Source organism: Mytilus trossulus, chromosome 10, assembly GCF_036588685.1.
Source record: "Mytilus trossulus isolate FHL-02 chromosome 10, PNRI_Mtr1.1.1.hap1, whole genome shotgun sequence".
Taxonomy (NCBI): domain Eukaryota; kingdom Metazoa; phylum Mollusca; class Bivalvia; order Mytilida; family Mytilidae; genus Mytilus; species Mytilus trossulus.
Window position 1 is genome coordinate 5653245 of NC_086382.1, and position 25566 is coordinate 5678810.

At 33.0% G+C, this 25566-nt stretch overlaps 4 protein-coding genes across 4 annotated transcripts; all 4 read right to left on the bottom strand.

Moving 5' to 3' along the window:
* Positions 1-3748: 3748 nt before the first annotated feature.
* Positions 3749-5700, bottom strand: LOC134686003 (E3 ubiquitin-protein ligase TRIM45-like). The gene has a single exon (XM_063545707.1). The coding sequence runs from the start codon at positions 5698-5700 to the stop codon at positions 3763-3765; it is 1938 nt and encodes a 645-aa protein (XP_063401777.1). The 3' UTR covers positions 3749-3762.
* Positions 5701-10838: 5138 nt separating this feature from the next.
* LOC134686661 (E3 ubiquitin-protein ligase TRIM33-like) lies at positions 10839-12767 on the bottom strand. The gene has a single exon (XM_063546335.1). It carries the CDS (start codon positions 12765-12767, stop codon positions 10839-10841), a length of 1929 nt encoding a protein of 642 aa, XP_063402405.1.
* A 3356-nt stretch (positions 12768-16123) lies between these two features.
* LOC134686663 (tripartite motif-containing protein 2-like) lies at positions 16124-18142 on the bottom strand. The gene is made up of 3 exons (XM_063546337.1): positions 17969-18142; positions 17062-17769; positions 16124-16708 (listed from the first exon to the last, which is right to left on the bottom strand). Exons 1-3 carry the CDS (start codon positions 18140-18142, stop codon positions 16199-16201), a joined length of 1392 nt encoding a protein of 463 aa, XP_063402407.1. The 3' UTR covers positions 16124-16198.
* A 4493-nt stretch (positions 18143-22635) lies between these two features.
* LOC134686664 (E3 ubiquitin-protein ligase Midline-1-like) lies at positions 22636-23442 on the bottom strand. Its single transcript, XM_063546338.1, has one exon. It carries the CDS (start codon positions 23440-23442, stop codon positions 22636-22638), a length of 807 nt encoding a protein of 268 aa, XP_063402408.1.
* Between the last annotated feature and the right edge of the window lie 2124 nt (positions 23443-25566).

Below are 25566 nucleotides of genomic sequence, written 5' to 3' on the forward strand. Positions count from 1 at the left end.
TCTATGAAACAGATATTCCATAACGGTCAATCAACTCGTGATGGCGTCCGTAGAATTTATGAAGGGATGAAATCAACGTCACAATTTGGAACTCTTGGTTTAATTGCTTTCTTGTAAGCAACGACCCTCTATCAAGGAAATCCTGATAGAAAATACAAGCCCTTGAATATCTTATCAATTTGGAGATATAAACTCCGTATGCAGGCGCTGCGATAATATTGCTAAATAAAATAGGAAAGTTCACAATAGGGAAGCTGAAATCATTTCTTCTTTGTAAAGTTTTGTCTTTAACCGACCTTATTGATAATTTATAGATGTAATTCAAAAGATGAGACCAACTTAATTGTATCTGGTGTATCCTTTATCTCTAGTTCGATGAAATAGATGCAATCAACATAGTTACAAATTTTGAATTATTTAGTGAGCGAACATCATCTATATACTAGTATAGCGGAAAGTACAGATTAAGGATATTTCTTCCTCAAATGTTCCAGTATGACGTCAGCCTCATAAGAGTAAAGGAACAAGTCGGTAAGAAAAGCGACACAGTTGGTACTCATGGGAATGACGATAGTTTGTGCTCAAAAAGAAATTTGGTATTTTCAACTCTTTGAATCTTTGAAGCCCGCTTTTGATTGCTGATAAAATTAATGTTAATTATTTAGAAAGAGGTTTTGTGCAGCACTTGGAAGACCCAGGAATATACTTGTGTTTGTACGGACACTTGTGTAGTGATTATTGACGCTCTAATCAAGTAAAAAAGCTAACTAAAGTACGACATTGAAGAGCATTTATTATCGAAAATTCGAAAGATTTTGCCAAATACTTTCCCGCCTATAATATGTTAGGGGTTATTGATAAAGATATCATAAAGAACAGGATCTCATTGAAGAATTTTGACCTGTTTGCACGCACCATATATTCAGGCTTAGTACTTCTTGTATGTCTTTTTAATTATGTTAATTTAAATGGGACAAATTTCCTTTAAGGATTATGTACCCTTGTGTTGATTCAATGCTAAACATATGGAATTTTTATTGAAAATCCACAGCATTCATCCTTTTTCTCTCATATGTGGCAATTTCATGACTGATGGATATAAGATTATTGGATGCAGTACTAGCATTGATGTCCTGAAAACGAACTAAAGAAAGGAAGCTATTGGTGAAAATTAATTAAAATATGAACCAAATCAAGTACACCTTTGTATTTTGGAATTTATAGGTTACTTAGAACGTTTGGGAAAAAATAAACACTAGCACATCATAGAAAAGCCCGTGAGTAATCTATGTTTCAAATTTTATAACAACAATCTCTGTATAAAAGTTTGTGGGTTTTCTATAAAAATCTTGGTTTAATTGTCACAAAGTACTCTGTTTCTATTAAATGCAACAACACAATTAATAATAATACTTTGCATGAAGTTTCCCCTTGGTATATGTACAAAATGGCCTATCTCTATTATTCATTACATCTGTAGTTTTCAAACAATTGAAGTTTGAAAAATTCGTACAAAAATGGTTATAGAAGGGGTCATAAACCTTAATTTCGTTTGCATAACTACTAAAGTGTATACTCTAAATATATATATTAAACCATGACCCGCCATAACCTTATTCCTAAATAAAAGTAATTTCACATGTTTTAGCCATTCATGTGGGTATTCAATTATACCAATAACATAGTGTCGCGATAGTTACGCTTCTAAATAAGTTCATTATGACATGATCTCTCACGATCTAGTTCACTGTAATAAAAAAATCAGATCTTGATCTTTCACATTGTGCAGTTGATATGCCGAGAAAAGGAGTTAATCAACAAGGCTATAGTGATTTAACTATTGTTTCACCCTCAACTCATATAAAGTCCCTGTCACATGGTAATCATTTACTCTTACATGTTCATCGGAATGTGTCAAGGTTTGCCTATTTTTGTATTGGACATAAGTAATGATTAAAGTGCTTTATAAAAAAGATGTGTATGCGTTCTGGATATATAATCTGTTTATCTTGATAACAATAAGCTGCCTGATATTTGTATAAGAATGCAAACCATACGAATGTCTCACATGTCTCACTGACAATCCTACCACATGTATTTGTTTGTATATGTCAAAAGAACATTTGATTAATACAATAATTTTGAAATATAAAGTAATAATCTTAACGGAACATATCAAAATTTGCTAAGTTTCAACTAGTGAAGTATCCAATGTATATATTTAATGCACCTTTTTTCTTTTCATTACTTGTTAAAGATCGTTATATAACATAACAAAAATCTTTCTGTATTGGTATTAAAATGTACAATTAATTCCATAAGGCTTATTGATATATCTCTCTCTATCTAAATATCTGCGGTACAGACGAAGTAAAATTGAGAATGGAAATGGGGAATGTGTCAAAGAGACAACCCAACCATAGAAATAAAAAAACAGCAGAAGGTCACCAACAGGTCTTCAATGTAGCGAGAAATTCCCGCACCCGGAGGCGTCCTTCAGCTGGCCACGTTTACACTCTGTTTGTCCAAAGTCTCTTTGGTGGTTTTATTGTTCTATTTTTGTTCTGATGAAATTAGTGCTGGTGGCAGATCTTTTGTTGTGACTTGTTTTTGCCAAATCTATTATTGACTAAGAACGAATATTAAGAGCTTTGTTATTGTACAGATACTGTGGATTCATTATTAGTGGGATACCAATTTTCGTGGCTTTCGTTGGTACTGGTAAACAACGAAGTAAAATATTCAACGAATAACAAATTTTCTATAGGCTTGTATGTAGAATTCGGCAAAACCACGAAATTAAATATCCACGAACTTGCAAGTTTTCCATAACCCACGAAAATTGGTACCCACGAATATAAATGAATCCACAGTACCTTTTTCGAAGACTATCTATTTTGGGATTGTTTTTGTTTCTCGTTTGGTTACTATCTCATTGAAGTGTATACCGTCTACATCACTACTCAATGCATAATACACCTTAACTCAATGTCACTGTTTTGAATCGATTTCAGTTAAGTATGGCGTTCATTATCACTCAATTAGTATATACATTTGTTTAGGGGCCATCTGAAGGACACCTCCGGGTTCGGGATTTTCTCGCTGCATTGAAGACCTGTTGGTGACCTACTACTATCGTCTTCTCTATGGTCGGGTTGTTGTCTCTTTGACACATTCCCCATTTCTATTCTCAATTTTATTCTGATATTTTATTTCATTACAATACAAATATCAATAACTCATGTATTAGTTTATTTTAAAGTAACAGCTTATTAAATTCCATATATACGTATACTGGAACATTCGAACAATGAAATATTAAAGAAAACGATTAGTATTTTGTTTAAAGCATATCACCCAATGACCTCCAGTAATTGTATTGTCGATATCTGGTTAAGGAATGATACGGGTAAGTTGCCAAACACAATCACTTTTGAAACAATATCAGTTCTTATACAAGTCTTTCAAAATGTGTAAAGACACGTTAAACATTTTGGATGTAATAATGTTCAGACAAACAGTACACGTCAACAAATTCTCAAAGTCTTCTTTTAAAGATTCAACTTATTCCTTCACGTTAAACGAAGTCGCCTTTTATCCTTGTTACTGACATTCCTAGATAACAAATCTCAATATGTATCTATGTAATGCTTTATTGAACAAAATTAATAAAAGAAAAAAGTTACAGAGACGTTTTCAAAAATCATTATTTGAAAGAAAAATGCAGTATTTTAAAACCCATATAGTTATGATAAATGTAGCTTATTCAATTTCACATACTAGCACTGGACCTGCCGATGCATGAAATGTTAAGAGAAATCGGTTAGTATTTCGCTTGAAGCGCATCACCCAAGGACATCCAGTTATTGTACTATCGATATCTGATACTGGTATAATACGGATGAGTTGTCCAGTAGGGGTCAGCTGATGAATGTTGTTTGAGGAGTATCCTACAACGTACATATTCCCTTCTTCATCAATTTCCTGATTGTACGGATCTGATAAATTACTGTGTTTATACTCAAAACCTTTACCCAACGCTGACTCAAATTTAATAGAGTGGTCTACATTTCTATAAATGTACTCATTTTTCTTGTAACAAGTGACAAATCGTGTGTCTGCGCTTGTTGGTAATTCTTTTATTTTAGCACCTGTTGCAGCGGTTAACCATGAAATAGAATTATCGTAAGTAGTTATGAATTCATCTTCTACCAAACATAATCCCCACACAGGAGCATTAATATCTAAAGTCTTTACCAAAGTTAACGGTTTTACGTTAACTATACAAATCTTCCGTGCATAAGAAGACACGGCTACAGTCCGATCGTTCACTTTACAGATATCTGTAGGATCGGTCGGAATGTCCAATACTTCTTTTAGCTTCCCGGTTATGTCATGACAAACTATCCTGTTTCGATTATAGTCGGTTATAATGATATCGTCGTTAAAGAATATACCACTGATGCAACTACCTTTAATGTCAATTGTAAATATTACTTTTATCTGTCCAGTATGAAAGTTTATAGCCTTAAATCCAGGAAGAGACGGTCTTGTTTCGTTTAAATGTAGGCGACCGAGGCATTCAATATTTGAAACAGTGTTTGTAGCTTCGAATTCTACCGATAAGTCCTTAATTTCTTTTACAACTTTAAACAAATCATTTTCAAACTGTGGCATTCTCCTGGAAATCTCCTCCATTTTGACCAAGCATTGTATATCAGACCCTTGTGACAAACACGCTTCAAATATATTCTTCCAATGATCAAAAGTATTCTTCAAAACCGATAGTTCAGTAGAATCTTCACTTAGTCTGTGAAGATGTTGTTGTCTTGTACTATTTACCTCTTCTCTTATTTCATTTTCCATTTTATCCAATTTGTCATTTAATCTTTTACGCATGTTTGCAATTTCTACCAAGACGATATCTATTTCATTTTTGAAATGTGTTGTATTCTGATTTCGATTTTTAATAATATCTTCTATTGTTTTACTTCTTTTTACTAACTTTTTGGTAAGTTCCTGCGCATGTGTAGATAGCTTCACACCGGAAACAGCTGTATCTATGGTAACCACGTGTTCACATTTCCTATGGTGAATAGTGGCACAAACGGTACAACATGACTGGGAGTGATCTTTGCAGTATATTTCGATTGTCTTGTCTGGATGTTCATCACAAGCAACAAACGCACACACATTTGAACAAGACACATCTTCAATTATGTTTTCAATCGGTACTATCTTATGATTTCGAGACACTTTAAAAGTTTTATGATTTGTTTCACACGTATCGCAATATGCTTCTTCACAACCCATACACCATGATGTTGCTTCTTCTTCGGAAACACCTTTACTGGTACAAGCATCGCAAAATTTCTCAGCTTTCTTCATTGCTTTTCTATCGATCATCGAAACGACAAAATGATTTCCTGGCAAATTTTTAGCCCATGTCTCAGGATTCTCAGTACTGTCTCCAATATGTACAAGGCGATGACATATTGGGCATTTGAATCCCTCTTGGTTTTGTTCCTTCACGGTAGAAACAATATACGTACTTATACAGCTCTCACAAAACGTGTGTAGGCACGGCAAATACTTCGGCTGTTTAAATGTTTCTTCACAAATAGTACACGTTAATAATTCGGAAAAATCTTCATTGATAGGTGTAATTTCTTCTTCTACCAAATTAATCGAAGTTGCCATTTGTCTCCTGATAAAAGTTCCTAGTTCAAATACCGACTAATATCTGTACAACAATATGTATATATATATATTATAATGTTAAGTGTACCGATAAATATAGTTTGTCGTCTACAAATTCATAATTAATTTGTGAATGATTATGCTTGCTGAAACGGTCTGTCTATATTCATTACAAAATCACTAGCGAGAATGTTCTGTAGACTGATTCTTAAAGGAGATATACGTATCATAACGTAATATTTATTAAAAGACGATCATCAAATTACATTTCGTAAACACACCACAGTTTAACATACTTTTCATACAATTGTTTGACGGTATTTACCACTATTTTCTTCTTTTATATGCTTTCTCTTAGAAGCATCCCGGTTTTTTGTGTCTTTAAATGATACTTGTACTGTTCAGAAATAGAAAACAAAGGTCATAGAAATTCTGTAATGTACCATAACCCTTAACTAAGATTAAAAATCAAGAAGACCTGACAAGCTTACTTTCTCAAATGTAAATGTATACACTCACATACTCAATTTAGATTTACAAACCAATAACGAATTTGAGGTTAAGAGAGGCTACCCTAATACATTCTATGTTATATAACTGTTTTTGCTATAGATTCATTATTATTTTATTTTATTTTAGAGAACTAGCTCCTTTTCCTTCTCCATTTGCATCCAGTTCTGATTAGTTGGTTATTGATAATTAGAAAGTGAAAACTAATTAAATAGCACACTGTTCAGTTTAGTTTCTTATTATGAATACCTTATATGTCATTGCACTAGTACTTATACTTCATCAGACCTTATTTTTGTTGATCTGCTCAACTTAATGTACACCATATAATAATTCTAGGTAATAAAACACCTTTACACGGTATGTATAAGCCCCTAAAAATTCGAAGTGACTTGAAATTTTCCACAGAAAAAGCCCATCTTATGGTTCCATTTTTATATGTATTCGTACATTTCTACTATTTCAAAAAAATTGCCCTGTTAAAGCTTTAGTCAAATCTTAGAAATGTTTCGTGTTTAATGCTCTCCAACTTCGTATATGAATTGACCGTCCGTCATTATGATTCCAGATGATCAAATCTTGTTTGCGCAAGTACAAACCTAACTTACTAACATTAATTTTATGTTTAACATATATCTAAACATGATTACCACCACATTATAATATCAATCATAATTCTGTATCCTGTCGATATGCATATTTTGACATTGCGCAAATTAATTATTACGTCATAACATTTTATATAAAAACAAATACATTATGATATTGTATCACATGAAGCGGTTACTAGTATCCTGGGCGTTTCAGTTGGTATATTTTTGAGTTTGTTAGATTGCATTCTTATTACCTACACCCATTTTGCATATCAAACCAGTGTAAGTCAAGCAAAAAACAAAACCAAAACTTAAATAAATGAAATACGTTACAGATAAATACATAATGAGAATATTCAAATAGTTTATCTTTTGATTTAGATCGACCTCATTTTTGCAGTTCTAAAGATTATTTCAAAAGTCAATGACTGCTGATAAAAGTGGTAACTCTACTTAAGAAGTAGTTTAAATATGAAAGTTTTATTATAACGATTAAATAAACAAGTAGTTGGTTCAGTGTAAAATAAAGAAAAAGTGATATTCTTTATCAGGTTTAGTTTATTATCAAAATATTTAGGAGAATTATATTTATTCGACTAATTCTATTAATCCACTTTTTTCAATTATGATTCTATTTGGAAAGAATTTAACATGAATATAATTGAGTTTAAAAGAAAGTTTCTTTGGGAGCTTTTTATGAAAGACGTCATGAATTAATATAAATGAAATGTAAAATTCTGCCTTCCTGTTTATCATAGCTTTCAAATTCTACAATATCCACATATGAAAATAACACTATAACTCTTGTACATTCGAATTGCTTTTCTTGATTTATGTTCACTCATCGTCGATACACATACTTACCTGCATATATCTATACATTTCCCAGGGTGGGGTTCGTGTTGTTTATTCTTTAGTTTTCTATGTTGTGTCACGTGTACTATTGTTTTTCTGTTTGTCTTTTCATTTTTTAGCCATGGCGTTGTCAGTTTGTTTTAGATTTATGAGTTTGACTGTCCCTTTGGTATCTTTCGTCCCTCTTCCCAACTTATTCGGTATGAAGAGCTTACAGCTACTTTTCACACTTTACAAAACGCGTAAAAGAGAAAGCTGGTAAATCAATCTTTTGTTAAACAGCATCTCAATCTCTTTCTAACATGAATTTATTGCAAGACATCAAGACCTTATTGATAAATATTCCATATCAATTTCGCAAAAAATACGTGATGGTATTGAAGTATAGATTCTTTGTGTATTTGTAAACATTGATAATTAGTACATTTTCGGTAATATACTTTTGGTAGGGTTCGGTGATGTGAATTGAGTTCATTACCAAAAAAGAGAGTACATTTACAGAATTGTAGACCACACTTTTAAATTTGAATCAATTTCATTCAGTAAGTGATAAAAGCCGACAACAGTCAATTCTGTAAAATATTGGGCCTGTTCAATATTTTACAGAATGGACTGTTAGAGGCTTATATCTTACATTAAACATTGTTTAACACACACAAAAAGGTTAAACAAAAGAAAAAGCAAGCTAAGATTTATTTTCATCAGGTATGAAAATTGTTTTGTGAATAATCTTTTCTTGCATTAAAATATATCCTAAATACTGACCCCTTTAAACAGTAGCTCAACTTACAAAAATAGACCAAAAAAAAATGCTGCTGAAGGTAAACAAAATGTTGTTGTCCTCTCCTATTAGTTTCTTGTTTATTCTCGGGTTTTATTTTTACTAGGTGAGTGAGAAGAAAAGAAAAGCATATGAAGACAGGTTCTTGTTGATAAGAAACCTCTGGAGTGACAATATGTCATCACTTGTATTAAAAAAGAACTGGATGTGGTTTCAACTCAAGTCATTGTAATGGTCAAAGTTTTAGAATTGGGGCAGCTACTAGTGCTGCTGGTAAGGCAAAAATAGAAGATCATTTGATAAAAACATTTTTTTATTTTTTTTTTCACGGCTTTATTGAAGGTACCCCCTCCCTTACCTCACAAATCCTTGGGGACACTAAGCTGTTACCATCTGTGTTATGGACAGTTATGAAATTTATCACTGGTTGTTTCAAAAATTTCACTCATCCCCCAAGAATTTCTGGTGATAAACTGTCAAATTTCATACAAATTTATTGGGACACTAAGCTGTTACCATCTGTGTTATGGACATTTATGAAATTTTATCACTGGTTGTTTCAAAAATTTCACTCATCCCCCAAGAATTTCTGGGGATAAACTGTCAAATTTCATACATATTTATTCCAACACCAATTCAACATCAACACTACTAGGCTTCCTCATAGCCTCCTCATAGGGTCCTCAGACATGTATAAATATAACTTATATAACATATAAGTACCTATATAAAATATATGATTAATATGAACAAATGAAGAGATACCAACATGCAATCAGTTATATTCTTTTGTTGAAACTTTCAAGAGACTAAATACCTGAATATCCAGCCCTCTTCCCCCTCCCCTTTTTTCCTTTTTTTGTCTTTCTGCAAGGTCGTGTCACTCTCTTTTCGCTTATTTGTGCATAGAGTTCCTTGTGGTTTTTAAATGTTACAGAACGTGCAAATCGGACACACGATTGGTTTGTTTGACAGATAAAATGCGGTAATGTCTTCCTTTATTCTGCTTCCCATATTCATCGTCGTTCATAAGCGAAGTTGCATTATATATAAGTTGCACTTATATCAGACTTAAAAAACAACTTGTAAATCAACACCGAAACCTGAAAATTATAAAAACTAGTATAGTTCACTAGTTCATGAAGGAAGTTCTAGATTCGCACTTTGTATACAGGATAAGGTAAAGGTTGTTCATGGCCCTTGTATTGCGGCATGATCTATCAAATTTTAGAAGCATTACTTTATTGCTTTTTTTTAAATTTTAATTGTAGTTGAAATTGATGTTAAGAAGAATAAGAGCAACACCAGTGGTCAAGTTTGGGGTTAAGGTCATCACTTAAGAAATTTTACGGTCGCCATCATGAGCTGATTGGCCATTACGACAAAAGTGTGTCATAAATCATATCTGATATTCTTCCTCAGTCATAATAACCTTCCATCATTACCGAACTGAACAAACGGCGGGTGCCGTATACGGTGCAGAAAAAGCTTACCCTTCCGGAGCACCTGATTTCACTCCCGGTTTTTAGCGGAGTTCGTGTTGTTTCTTAATTATTATTTATAACTGTTGATGTAAATGTCCTTTGGTTTTGTGAGTCTTTGTTTACTGCTTGGTTTTGATTGTTATTGTCTTTGATAACCCAAAGACGGACGAGGATAAATCTTTTGAAAAAAGAAATTCATAAAAGCAACAAAAACAAGACTTACTACGAGCATAATCAACTTATTGAATAAGTGCTAAAAGAGACAATCTAAAACATAAAGAAAAATGGCTTTGATATAAGTATTCGTAGTGTTAAAATATCAATTTGATTGTGACTGTTTTTCTCCCGAAATCGTTTTGATGATTGGCAACATTATTGTATTGGAAGGTGACTTTTATAAAATGTTTTTTTTAAGTGTCATTTGTTCTTTGGTTGTATTTTTGTTTACATGATGAAAACAATTGGCCTCTGGCTATGTAAGTCTTGTATGATTTTTGATTTTAGATCATTTATATATTTCAGAGTCTAGTATGACGTCCATTATCACTGAACTAGTACATAATTTTTTAGTGGCCAGCTGAAGCACTCCTCCTGATCTTATGTAATGTCTTTACTTATTTTTATTATGTTTGATATTTGATGTCTGAAACAGACCTATGATTGTTTCTGCTTTATTTATTCACAACCATTATAGAATCGGGAAGATTAAGATAATTGCAATTGTTGTTGAAGACTGCATGTTGCCCTTTAGATGTCTTTCGTATTTCTGAATCATTCGTTTTATTGATTTAGCATTGACGAAAAGCCGAAATTTCCATTATATTTACAATACATTGCAACTGTAGGTCAACGATTTATATCATTTTCTGATATTCCATTTTTCAATAAATCGAAGATCAGTTAATCAATACCAGTTTAATCAATTTCACACACTAGCACTGGAGCACGCGATGCATGGAACGTTAAAAGGAACCGGTTAGTATTTCGTTTGAAGCGCATCACCCAGGGACATGTTACTGTATTGTCGATATCTGATACAGGTATGATACGGATAAGTTGTCCAGTTGGGGTCAGCTGATGGATATTATTTGAATCGTAGTCTACAACGTATACATTCCCGTCTTGGTCAATTTCCTGGTTAAACGATCTCAAATTACTATGGTTATATTGGAAACCTTTACCTCCAGCTGATTCTAATTCAATAGAGTAAGTACCATTCCTATAAATGTACTCATTTTTCTGGTAACAAGTCACGAATCTAGTATCGCATCCTTTTTGTAATTCTTTTATCTTAGCCCCCGTTTCAGAGTTTAACCAAGAAATTGTGTTAGTGTCAGAAGCAGTAATGTACTCATAATCCACCAAACATAGTCCCCACATTGGAACACTTGTATCTAAGGTCTTTACTAATGTTAACGGTTTAACGTTAATTATGAAAATCTTCTGTGCATAAGAAGACACGGCTACAGTTTGATCATTCACCTTAGTGACATCAGTTGGTTCGTTCGGAACGCTCAATACTCCCGTTTGTTTGCCGGTATTGTCGTGATACGCAACCCTTCTATTATTATAGTCGGTTATAATGATATCGTCGTTAAGGAATATACCACTGATAAAACTACCTCTAATGTCGATTGTAAACATAACTTTTATCTTTCCAGTTTGAAAATTTACAGTCTTGAATCCGGGAAGAGACGGTCTTTTTTCAGTAGAAAGAAGGCGACCGAAACTAACAGTGTTTGAAATAAAATCTGTAGCTTCGAACTTTATCGATATGTCCTTTATTCCCTGTATAACTTTAGACAAATCATTTTCTAATTGTGGTATTTTCCTGTAAATCTCCTCCATTTTGACCAAGCATTGTACTTCAGATCCCTGGGATAAACACGCTTCAAACAAATTCTGCCAATGATCAAAGGTACTCTTCAGAAAAGACAGTTTAGTAGACTCTTCACTTAGTCTGAGAACATTGACCTTTCTAGCACTGTTTACTTCTTCTTTTATTTTGTTTTCTAGTTTTTCCAATTTTTCATTCAACTTTTTACGCATGTTTGTTATTTCGACTAAGACAACATCTATATCTGTTTTTAAATTTGCTGAATTTTTATTTCGGTTTTGAATGATTTCTTCTAGTTTAAAACTTGTTTCTTTCAATTTCGTCAAAAGTTCCTTTGCTTTTAACGATTCCTTAACACCGGCTACAGCTTTATCTATAGTTATAACTTGTTCACATTTTCTATGATGTACAGTAGCACAAATGGTACAACATGGTTGGAAATGATCGTTGCAGTATATCTCAATTATCTTATCTGGGTGTTCGTCGCAAGCAACAAACGCACAAATATTTGAAATAGGCGTATCTTCATTTATATTTTTGATCGGAACTATCTTGTGATTAAGCGTCACTTTGAAAGTTTTGTGATTGGCTTCACATGTATCGCAATATGCCTCCTCACAAACCGTACACCATGTTATTGCCTTCTGAGAAACATTTTTACGACTACAAGCATCGCAAAGTTTCTCGGCTTTCTTCATTGATCTTCTATCAATCATAGAAACGACAAAATGATTTCCCGGCAAATTTCTAGCCCACCTTTCAGGTTTCTCCATTTTGTCTCCAATAGGAACACGGCGACGACAAACTGGGCATTTGAATTCATTTGTGTGTACATCCTTCACGGTTGAAACAATATAGGTATTTATACATGTTTCACAGAAGGTGTGTAAGCACGGTAAATACTTTGGCTGTTTAAATGTTTCAAGACAAATAGAACATGTCAATAAATCAGCAAAATCTTCTTTTACAGGATCAACTTCTTCGTTTACTTTAACAGGAGACGCCATTGTGTCCTAATTAATAAACTTCCTTGTTCCTTGATACCTACCCGATAAATATCTAAATATAAATACTGATTTATGTGTAAAGAGGTCGATAGCTAGCCTTCTATTGATAACAAATGCATATATCTATGTTCACTGTAAAAAAAACCATTGTACACCTCAAAATGATCATTATTCTTTTTAAAAGCAACATTATAAGATTCATAAGAGTACACAAACGCGACATGCACTTAAAAAAAATCTTAAGAAAAGACACGTTTTACAATTATTAAAGCATGCTACAGTTCAGAATATTTTGACAGTGAAAGGTAATGAGGGCATTCAATTATCTTTCTACAACTAATGAAAAAATTTAATTGGTTTAGGCGAGCGATTTCTTTATAGAACCAAAATGAATGCTTTTGTATTTATAATGGACCTCCACTTAATTTAATAATGTGGCGATATTAAAGCCTCAAAATGTGCCTGTAGATGAAAAAATACCATCGTATACACGCCTTGTGCATTGGATGGAGCGAAGGGGGAATTTTGGTGATAGATGGCTGATTAACGTCTAGTGGCAAGTTAATATGCATATTTAGGACGAGAATATGCTAATGTACTATGAATATTTACGGTTATTTTACCATACCTTATACTAGAATGACATGAATGACATGCTGAGCCGGATTATTAATGTGCTAGTACACAAGGTACCTGTCCAAAGGACGACATGTCACCTTACACAGACATATATTCCAACTCCGAGCCCATCATTTTATGCTCTTAAGTCTTAAATACGCGTGCTATAAAAATAATGCATTAGTTAAGATAATTATGATAATTGATATCTTTCGATCTATCTATCTGCTGTACAGACGAAGTGTACGATTGTGTACAGATGTTACATGTTGAAACTGTGCTTGTTTAAAGTCGGGAAGCTCGTTAGTGGTTGTATTAAACTATCGTTTTTGGGAGAAATTAATGCTGGTGACAGACCTTTGCTTGTTCAATATTTAGTATGGACTAGGAACGAATAAGAGCTTTGTTATTGTACTGACACCTTTTTTTTTAGGACTATATGTTTTGAGATTATTTTTGTTTCTCGTTTGGTTGCTGTCTCATTAAAGTGTATACCATCCACATCACCAATCCATTCATTATACACCTAAACTTAATGTCATTGTTTTGAATTGATTTCTGATATTTTATTTTATTACACAATACAAATATTATTAACTCATGTATTAGTATATTAGTTGCAGTTCATTTAATTTTATGCAAGGCTAAAAACCCGTACAAAGGCATGTTTAATAAAAATTTTGGTAGTTAAGATGTTTAGACAAACAGTACAGGTCAAGAGAAATCGCCAAAGTCGTCTTTTATAGAGTCATCATTTATGGTCTATCTTTGGTAAAGTATATTCAGACTTTTTATAGAGTCATCTTTTATTGAGTCATCCTTGGTAAAGAAAATACAATGCATAGTAGAGCGAAAATGACAAGGACCCTTTTCATAAATTTTCTAAGACGTTTCTTAGCTTTTGTACTTTCAAAATCAAATACTTTGGTAGATAACTAGAATTGTTGAAGAAAATGTTTTAGACTTTTCACTAAGGAGAGACAAGTACGCTTGATAGAAATGTTTTGTTTTAGAGGAAAATATATCACAAAAAAGCTTTAAGAAAAAGGGTACAAGGTACCAAGCTAGGTGTACTTGTAACTATAGTAGTTACTGATAGCTAGTTCAAACTCTGATTTCAACTTATATATAAATCATGTTTCCTCGACTTCAAAGGGGTATCACTCGGAACTATTTGTTAAAAAGCGTCAAATTATTAAAAAGAAGATCAATGTTAGAAGGATAAATACAATTTTAGTTTCTTTATTATTATGAGGCTGACTTCATACAGGAACTTCTTAGGAAGACAGATAGGAAGTTAGCAATATCCTTTATCTCTACTTTCCGCTATATAGATGATGTTCGTTCACTAAATAATTCAAAATTTGGTGACTATGTCGAACGCATCTATCCCATTGAACTAGAGATAAAGAATACAACAGATACTGTTAAGACGGCCTCATATCTTGACAACCCCGCCACATTATTTATGCATGTGCCTGTCCCAAGTCAGGAGCCTGTAATTCAGTAGTTGGCGTTTGTTTATGTGTTACATATTTGTTTTTCTTTAAAAAAAAATTATATATATAAGGCCGTTAGTTTTCTCGTTTGAATTGTTTTACATTGTCTTATCTTAACCTGTTATAGCTGACTATGCGGTATGGGCTTTGCTCATAGTTGAAGGCCGTACGGTGACCAATAGTTGTTAATATCTGTGTCATTTTGGTCTCTTGTGGACAGTTGTCTCATTGACATTCATACCACATCTTCCTTTTTATATTACATCTAGAAATTGATCATAAAGGTCGATTGAAAACAAAACTTTACAACAAAAGAGATGACTTCAGCTTTCCAATTGTGAACTTTCCATTTCTAAGTAGCAGCATTCCAGCAGCACCTGCATACGGTGTATATATATCCCAATTGATACGATATTTCCGTGCTTGCATTTCCTATCATGATTTTCTTGATAGAGGGTTGTTGCTCACAAGGAAGCTATTAAATCAAGAGTTCCAAATGGTGCAGTTGAAATCATCTCTTCGTAAATTTTACGGACGCCATCACGAGTTGGTTGACCGTTATGGAATAACCGTTTCACGAATGATATCGGATATGTTCCTTATGTTTTAACTACAATCCCCTTCCCTTTTATAAATGTGACCTACCGAATTAGACTATTTACCGGATTTTATATCTTATAAGCAACACGACGGGTGCCACATGTGGAGCAGGATCTGCTTATCCTTCCGGAGCACCTGAGATCCCCCTAGTTTTTTGGTGGGGTTCGTGTTGTTTATTCTTTAGTTTTCTATGTTGTGTCGTGTGTACTATTGTTTGTCTATTCGTCCTTTTCATTTTTAGCCATGGCGTTGTCAGTTTATTTTCGATTTATGAGTTCGACTGTCCCTCTGGTATATTTCGTCCCTCTTTAATAGATTGTGGAATAGATAACCTGAAAAAATAAGTGTATCTAAAGAATCAACTACATAGTACTTCACCAGATAGTTCATTAACTCTTTAGACTCTAGATAAGTGAGAGTTTGGCAAAGTTAAAGTCTATAATATATCTGTTGGACGTTTTTTGTCGCAGGATTTTGATCTAATTAATGTATACCCATCACCAACATTTCATTCATACATATTGATGTTGATTGAGAGCGTTTGCGTTTGTTAGTATTTGTGGTTTTCCTTTTGTTGAATTTGCCTTGGATCTCGATATTTTAGTTTTACTTTTTCATAGTAATTAAACGACAGTAATATTAAACAGTTGCTATTATTTTATTGATTCACTACGCAGAATTTTGAATACCATATAACAGTTCATCAGTAACAGTTTAATCAATTTCACATACTAGCACTGGACCTGCCGATTCATGAAACGTTAGAAGAAACTGGTTAGTTTTTCGTTTGAAGCGCATTACCCAAGGATTTGTTACTGTATTGTCGATATCTGATACAGGAATGATACGGATAAGTTCACCAGTAGGGGTCAGCTGATGGATGTTGTTTGAGCAGTATCCTACAACGTATATATTCCCTTCTCCGTCAATTTCCTGATTGAATGAATTTGATAAATTACTATGGTTATACTGAAAGTTTTTTCTGGGAGCTGATTCAAATTTTACAGTGAGTTGACCATCCCAATACATGTATTCACTTTTCCGGTAACAAGTGACGAAACGTATGCTAGAGCCTGTGCCTATTGGGAATTCTTTTATGATAGCACCCGTTTGAGCGTTCAACCAATAAATATAATTATTGTTAACAATCATGTACTCATCGTCTACACAACATAATCCCCACATTTGAACACTTGTATTTAATGTCCTTACCAGAGTTAATGGCTTATAACGTTAATTACAAAAATCTTCTTTGCATTAGACGACACGGCTACTGTCTGATCATTCACCTTAGTGATATCAGTCGGTAAGTTCGGAAGGATCAATGCTCCTATTTGTTTGCCGGTTTTGTCGTGATACACGATCCTTGTATTACTATTGTCGGTTATAATGATATCGTCGTTAAAGAATATACCACTGATATAATTGCCTCTAATGTCGATTGTAAACATAACTTTGATCTTTCCAGTTAGAAAATTTACAGTCTTTAATCCGGGAAGAGACGGTCTTTTTTCAGTAGAATGTAAGCGACCGAAGCGAACAGTATTTGAAATAATATTTGTAGCTTCGAACTTTACCGATATGTCCTTAATTCCCTGTATAACTTTAGTCAAATCATCTTCGTACTGTGGAATTTTCCTGTAAATCTCCTCCATTTTGACCAAGCATTGTATTTCAGAACCCTGGGATAAGCAAGCCTCAAACATAGTCTTCCAGTGATCAAATGTACTCTTCAGGCCTGACAGTTCAGTAGACTCTTCACTAAGTCTGAGTATATTGACTTTTCTAGCACTGATTACTTCTTCTCTTATTTCGTTTTCTAGTTGATCCAATTTTTCATTTAACGTTTTGCGCGCGTTTGCAATTTCGACTAAGATACCATCTATTTCGTTTTCGAAATTTGTTGTGTTTTGATTTCGGTTTTGAATAATTTCTTCTAGTTTGTGACTTGTTTCTTTTAACTTCTTCGTCAGTTCCTGTGCTTTTGTAGATTCTTTTACTCCGGATACGGCTTTATCTATGGTAATAACTTGTTCACATTTTCTGTGGTGTACAGTAGCACAAATGGTACAACATGGATGGGAATGATCCTTGCAGTATATTTCGATTAACTTGTCTGGGTGTTCGTCGCAAGCGACAGACGCACAAATATTTGAAATGGACGTATCTTCATTTATATCTTTGATCGGTACTATCTTGTGATTTAGTGTCACTTTGAATGTTTTGTGATTGGCTTCACAGGTATCGCAGTATGCCTCCTCACAAACCGTACACCATGCCATTGCCTTTTGAGAAATATTTTTACGGATACAAGCGTCGCAAAGTTTCTCTGCTTTCTTCAATGATCTTCTATCAATCATGGAAACGACAAAATGATTTCCCGGCAAATTTCTAGCCCACCTTTCAGGTTTCTCCACGTTGTCTCCAATAGGAACACGGCGACGACATACTGGGCATTTGAATTCATTTAATTTTTGTGTGTACATCCTTCACGGTTGAAACAATATAGGTATTTATACATGTTTCGCAGAAGGTGTGTAAGCACGGTAAATATTTTGGCTGTTTAAATGTTTCAAGACAAATAGAACAAGTCAATAAATCAGCAAAATCTTCTTTTACAGGATCAACTTCTTCGTTTACTTTTACCGGAGACGCCATTTTGTTCTTATCAATAAACTTCCTTGTTACCTTACCAATAAGTATCTAAATATAGATAGACAGAATGTCTAACATTGATAACAAGTTCATATATATTTATGTTAACTGTAATACATAAATGTACGCCTCAAAATTACAATTATTATTTCAAAACGCTTAAATAAAAGACGACTGACAGTTTATAAAAAGACGATTTTTTAACGACTTTGATGCACCAACTTAACAAACGACTATACCATATATCATTCGAAAGCTTAAAATTAATTGTACTGTCAGTGTTGCCAGGTCGCCAATAATTCGTACGGTGCAGTAATTGTCGAGTCTGCGATTTTTTTTCTCGCGCAAAAGAGAGACATAGCGATCCTACTATTTCGTCATCGGCGGCGGCGGCAGAGTCCACAAATATTCACTCTGTGGCTAAACCATTTGAAATTTTAATAACTTTCTTAAACTATTCTGGATTTCTATCAAACTTGGACAGATCATTGTTTATGATCATAATATAGTATCTAGAAGTAAATTTTGTAAAGAAAAACGTATCCTGTTAATCCGTATTTTACTTATAATTGGACTTAATTTTTTTTCTACCTGTAAATATAACATTCACTCGGTGGTTAAAGTTTTTAAAATTTTGAATAAATTTCTTAACTTTCCTGGATTTGTACCAAAGTTGGACAGAAGCTAGGTTATGTTCAAAAGCTAGTATCTGTGAAGGAAATTTTGTAAAACATTATTTCACGCTTTTTTCCTATATTACTTGTAATTGGAATTTACAATAAAGTCTGCAGTTAATGATTTCAAAACATTTATTAGACTCATAAGCCATCCTGTATTTTTATCAAACTTGGAAAGAAGCTTCTTACAATCAGAGATAGTAGATCTAGAGGAAATTTTTATTGTATCTTTTTCTCATTTTTGTTGAGCCTGCGACTAACACAAAAAGTAGTCAAGACACTGGGTTCCTCGGAACTCATTCAATTTATTGTTAAATCAAGGTCAAATCTCAAAATTGAGCATTCCTAAATTTTGCTAGAATAAATCAAAATGTTCTTTTCTGGTACTTGGATGATCATCGGAACCGTATAAAACAACATACCCTAATTACAAAACGAATGCAAACTAAAATGTTGATTGTGCATAATTTACAGAAAATTGCATTTCAAAAAAGAAACGTCTTAAAATGATAAAACTGCAATAAAAGATTAATGTTTGAGGTTTGACTATTTATATGTCAAAAATAGAATAGATTTATCGTTTATAGACGAAGGATTATTTTCATCATTTTAAACTGCAATTAATATAATATACGTCAGTATGAAGCTTTAACTGTTGCCCTCAAACCACCATCTTCAAAAAAGGATTAGTTTTCTGGCTAGATACTATTGTCAATGTCGGCAAACAATTATCAAATTTATCTAAATAAGAGTAATGTAAGAACTTTAAGGAGCAAACAAAGGTATATAAAATTTTCGAAGGGATGATTTTATCTTCACCATTTTGATATCTTGGTTTAATTGCTTCCTCTATCAAGGAAATCATAATGATCAGAAAAACAAGCCCGGGAATATCGTTCGATTGAGAGATATATATTGTAAACCAACTTATTTGCGCGAGCGAGTTATTTTCGTGACTTTCGCGAGGAGAAAAATAAGGCGAATATTAATCGTCGTGAATAATTAAAACTGGGATCGTCTCGTATTTAAAATTTTCAAGTAAGTATGAAAATAGTGAAAATAAATCGACACGAAGTGGCCTAGAAAGGACTTAACGCGAAATAAAGTATTCGCGAAAACATAAGCATGTGTCAAGGTTTGCCTATGTGTGTATTGAACATAAGTAATGATTAAAGTGTTTTATAAAAAAAGATGAGTATGTGTTCTGTATATATATTTTGTTTATCTTAATAACAACAAACCGCCTGATATTCGTACACGAATACGAACCATATGAATGTCTCACATGTCCAACTGAAAATCATACCACATCTTCTTGTGTGTATATGTCAAAAGAACATTTGTTTAATACCATAATTTTGAAATATAAAGTTATATCTGTTTTAATTTAATTTTAACGGAATATATTAACTTTGCTTAGTTTCAACTTGTGAAGTATCCAATGTATATATTTAATGCACCTTTTTCTTTTTATTACTTGTACCGTTAAAGATCGTTACATAACATAACAAAAATCTTTTTGTATTGCTATTAAAATGTACAATGAATTCCATAAGGCTTATTGATATATATCTCTCTATCTATATATCTGCGGTACAGACGAAGTGAATGCTTGCTACATGTTTATACTCTGTTTGTCCAAAGTCTCTTTGGTGGTTGTTATGTTTTATTTTTGTTCTGAAGAAATTAGTGCTGGTGACAGATCTTTTGTTGTTACTTTGTTTCTGCTAAATTTATTATAGACTAAGAACGAATAAAAGCTTTGTTATTGTATAGATACCTATTTTCGAAGACTATATGTTTTTGGGATTGTTTTTGTCTCTCGTTTGGTTGCTGTATCGTTGAAGTGTATACCGTCTACATCACTTCTCCATGTTTAATACACCTTAACTCAATGTCACTGTTTTGAATCGATTTCAGTTAAGTATGGCGTTCATTATCACTGAAAAAGTATATATATTTGTTTAGGGGACAGCTGAAGGACGCCTCCGGGTGCGGGAATTTCTCGCTGCATTGAAGACCTGTTGGTGACCTTCTGCTGTTGTCTTCTCTATGGTCGAGTTGTTGCCTCTTTGACACATTCCCCATTTCAATTTTCAATTTTATTCTAATATTTTATTTCATTACAATACAAATATCAATAACTCATGTATTAGTTTATAAGTTGCAGCTCATTAAATTCCATATACGTATACTGGAACATTCAAACAATGACATATTAAAGAAAACGATTAGTATTTCGTTTAAAGCATATCAACCAATGACCTCCAGTAATTGAATTGTCGATATCTGGTTAAGGAATGATACGGGTAAGTCCCTAAACACAATCACTTTTGAAACAATATCAGTACTTATGCAAGTCTTACAAAATGTGTAAAGGCACGTTAAACATTTTGAATGTAATAATGTTCAGACAAACAGTACACGTCAACCAATTCTCAAAGTCTTCTTTTAAAGATTCAACTTATTCCTTCACGTTAAACGAAGTGGCCTTTTATCATTGTTACTGACATTACTAGATAACAGATCGATACATTAAACAAATGTCAGTATATAGTATCTATGTAATAATGCTTTATTGAACCAATAAAAGACAAAAGTTACAGAGACGTTTTCAAAAATCATTATTGGAAAGAAAAATGCAGTATTTTAAAAACCATATAGTTATGATAGTTGCAGTTTATTCAATTTCACATACTAGCACTGGACCTGCCGATGCATGAAATGTTAAAAGAAATCGGTTAGTATTTCGCTTGAAGCGCATCACCCAAGGACATCCAGTTATTGTGCTGTCGATATCTGATACTGGTATAATACGGATAAGTTGTCCAGAAGGGGTCAGCTGATGAATGTTGTTTGAGGAGTATCCTACAAATTATATATTCCCTTCTTCATCAATTTCCTGATTGTACGGATCTAATAAATTACTGTGTTTATACTCAAAACCTTTACCCAACGCTGATTCAAATTTGATAGAGTGGTCTACATTTCTATAAATATACTCATTTTTCCTGTAACAAGTGACAAATCGTGTGTCTGCACTTGTTGGTAATTCTTTTATTTTAGCACCTGTTGCAGCGGTTAACCATGAAACAGAATTATCGTAAGTAGTTATGAATTCATCTTCTACCAAACATAATCCCCACACAGGAGCATTAATATCTAAAGTCTTTACCAAAGTTAACGGTTTTACGTTAATAATACAAATCTTCCGTGCATAAGAAGACACGGCTACAGTCCGATCATTCACTTTACAGATATCTGTAGGATCGGTCGGAATGTCCAATACTTCTTTTAGCTTCCCGGTTGTGTCATGACAAACTATCCTGTTTCTATTATAGTCGGTTATAATAATATCGTCGTTAAAGAATACACCACTGATACAACTACCTTTAATGTCAATTGTAAATATTACTTTTATCTTTCCAGTATGAAAGTTTATAGCCTTAAATCCAGGCAGAGACGGTCTCCTTTCGTTTAAATGTAGGCGGCCGAAGCACTCAATATTTGAATCATTGATTGTAGATTCGAACTCTACCGATAAGTCCTTTATTTCTTTTACAACTTTAAACAAATCATTTTCAAACTGTGACATTCTCCTGGAATTCTCCTGGAAATCTCCTCCATTTTGACCAAGCATTGTATATCAGACCCTTGTGACAAACAAGCCTCAAACATATTCTTCCAATAATCAAAAGTATTCTTCAAAATCGATAGTTCAGTAGTCTCTTCACTTAGTCTGTGAAGATGTTGTTCTCTTGTACTATTTACCTCTTCTCTTATTTCATTTTCCAATTTATCCATTTTGTCATTTAATCCTTAACGTATGTTTGCAATATCTACCAAGACGATATCTATTTCATTTTTGAAATTTGTTGTGTTCTGATTTCGGTTGTTGATAATATCTTCTATTGTTTCACTTCTTTTTATTAACTTCTTGGTAAGTTCCTGCGCATGTGTAGATAGCTTAACTCCGGAAACAGCTTCATCTATGGTAACCACGTGTTCACATTTCCTGTGCTGAATAGTAGCACAAACGGTACAGCATGACTGGGAGTGATCCTTGCAGTATATTTCGATTGTCTTGTCTGGATGTTCATCACAAGCAACAAACGCACAGACATTTAAACAAGACACATCTTCAATTATGTTTTCAATCGGTACTATCTTATGATTTCGAGACACTTTAAAAGTTTGATGATTTGTTTCACACGTATCGCAATATGCTTCTTCACACCCCATACACCATGATGTTGCTTCTCCTGAAACCCCTTTACTGGTACAAGCATCGCAAAATTTCTCAGATTTCCTTATTGCTTTTCTATCGATCATCGAAACGACAAAATGATTTCCATGCAAAATTTTAGCCCATGTCTCAGGATTCTCAGTACTGTCTCCAATATGTACAAGGCGATGACATATTGGGCATTTGAATCCCTCTTGGTTTTCTTCCTTCACGGTAGAAACAATATACGTACTCATACATCTCTCACAAAACGTGTTTAGGCACGATAAATACTTCGGCTGTTTAAATGTTTCTACACAAATAGTACACGTTAATAAATCGGAAAAACCTTCATTGATAGGTGTAATTTCTTCCTCTAACAAATTAATCGAAGTTGCCATTTGTCTCCTGATAAAAGTGCCTAGTTCAAATACAGACTATATATAACTGTAATACAATGTATATATATTATAATGTTATGTGTACCGATTAGGATAGTATGTCGTCTACACATTCATAATTAATTCGTGAATATGTATGCTTGCTGTAACGGTCTGTCTATATTCATTAAAAAGTCACTAGGGGGAATGTTCTGTAGAGAGATAGACGTACTTCTTGTTACAGTATTAATTAAAACACGATCCTCAAATTACATTTCTAAAACACACCACATTTTAACATAATTTTCGTACAATTGTTTGACAGTGTTTAACACTTTTTTCTTCTTTTATATGCTTTCTCTTAGGAGAATCACTTTTTTGTGTGGCTCTAAATGATATTTGTAATATTTATAAATAGAAAACTAAGGTAAAAGACAAAACAAATTGTACTAACACCGTTAACTAAGATTAAAAATCAGAAAAACTGACAAGCTTACTTCATCAAATATAAAAGTATACCCTCGCCATCTTGGATTGCAAAATCCCATTACAAATTCGGTCTATTGTTTTGCCTAAATCTGCAAATCTGGAATCAGATTTGCAACTTATTGGTTAAACTGTTTATTTATATAGAAATCTTGTTGATTTATTGTATAATTCTTATTTTTTTTTTAAATATAAAATTTTGTGTTCTTAGAATCATTTTTTTTCAAATAATACATTTAGGGGAGGTTACTCTTTTAGGAAAAAAATATACACTGAAATGATAGGGAAATTTTTTATTTTTACTTCTAGCAAGAAAATAAGTTAGGTGACACAATTTTTTATTTTGATTTTCTTTTAACATATTATAAAACCGATCATCTCATAATGTATTTCAAAATTCTATTTAATAGAGTCTCAAATGCACACAAATGTTGGGTTTTTTCATGAACGATCTTACCAATTTTAGGCAATTTTCAACGACTCGTACCTTGGAAAAGAGAGACGAAAGATACCAAAGGTCAATTAGAAAATAGCACGGGGACGTATACTTTTTATTATTTATTTTTTTAGAAAAAAGCATAGTAATATCTTTATTTTGGCGAAGAATAAGAAATTTCTATCTCAAGAAAAATATATAACTATGATCTACCTTAATACATACATTGGTATATAACGGTTTTTTTTGCCTTTCTAATTTTTCATTTGATTTTTGTGAACTATCTCTCCAGTCCTTTGTCCCAGTGCATCTAATCGTGATTTAAAATGTAATTGATAAAATTGAAAAAAATCTGTGAAAAGTTTACTGTACTTGGTCCGAGTACACAGTTATATAGTCCTTAATGTGGACAGTGTGTTACTTGCCAATTTATGTTATACCCCTTCCAAATTTAATTCTCCATGTTTTATGCCTCATATAGCAAGTTGGGGGGTGAAATGACACTGTAAAAAAATTTGGGTCATAAATATTTAGGTAAAGTAGTGATTAGGTCCAGCTGAAAAAGGTCAAAAATTAGCACTTCGGAAGCTGTCAAAAGATTTCAAGACCCCCTTAACACAAAATTGTCCATATTTTGAGTTAGAGCTGATGAAGTTTTCTATAATTTTGATATAATTTGTCCCAAAAGTAGTACAACACACTGTACAAATGTTATTGAGAAAGCGCAGGTGAGATTTTTTTTATTTACATTTATTGTCTAAAAGAAATGCACTACGAAATAACTGTGTACTCGGACCTAAGAGGTGAAATCAGGAAATATAGAATCTGTACTTTGGCAACTTCCCTGAATGATCTGATGGTGTCAATTTGTCAAATAGCATAAAACTAAAGGATTTAAACTTTTATTTGATAGAATTTCTGCAAAAATTACCAATTTTGGCATTATATGGTCAAAATAAGCATTTCATAGCTTTTTCAATTTTGATGCATAAGTGGCATTTTGACTTTCTATCTGACATGTTTTCATGTGTCAATTTTTGTGTTTCTATGCTTTAATCCAGTTGTATTACTCATTTGTGAACTCTGAATCTACAGAAAAGAAGATTATCTCAGACAATATGAGCAAAGTGTGTTGTATAAATGACCCTCATCTAACGCCCTGTTTGGATCAAGTTAAATGTGAGGAGCATGGTACATAAAAGTTGAAGTCCATAATAAAGACC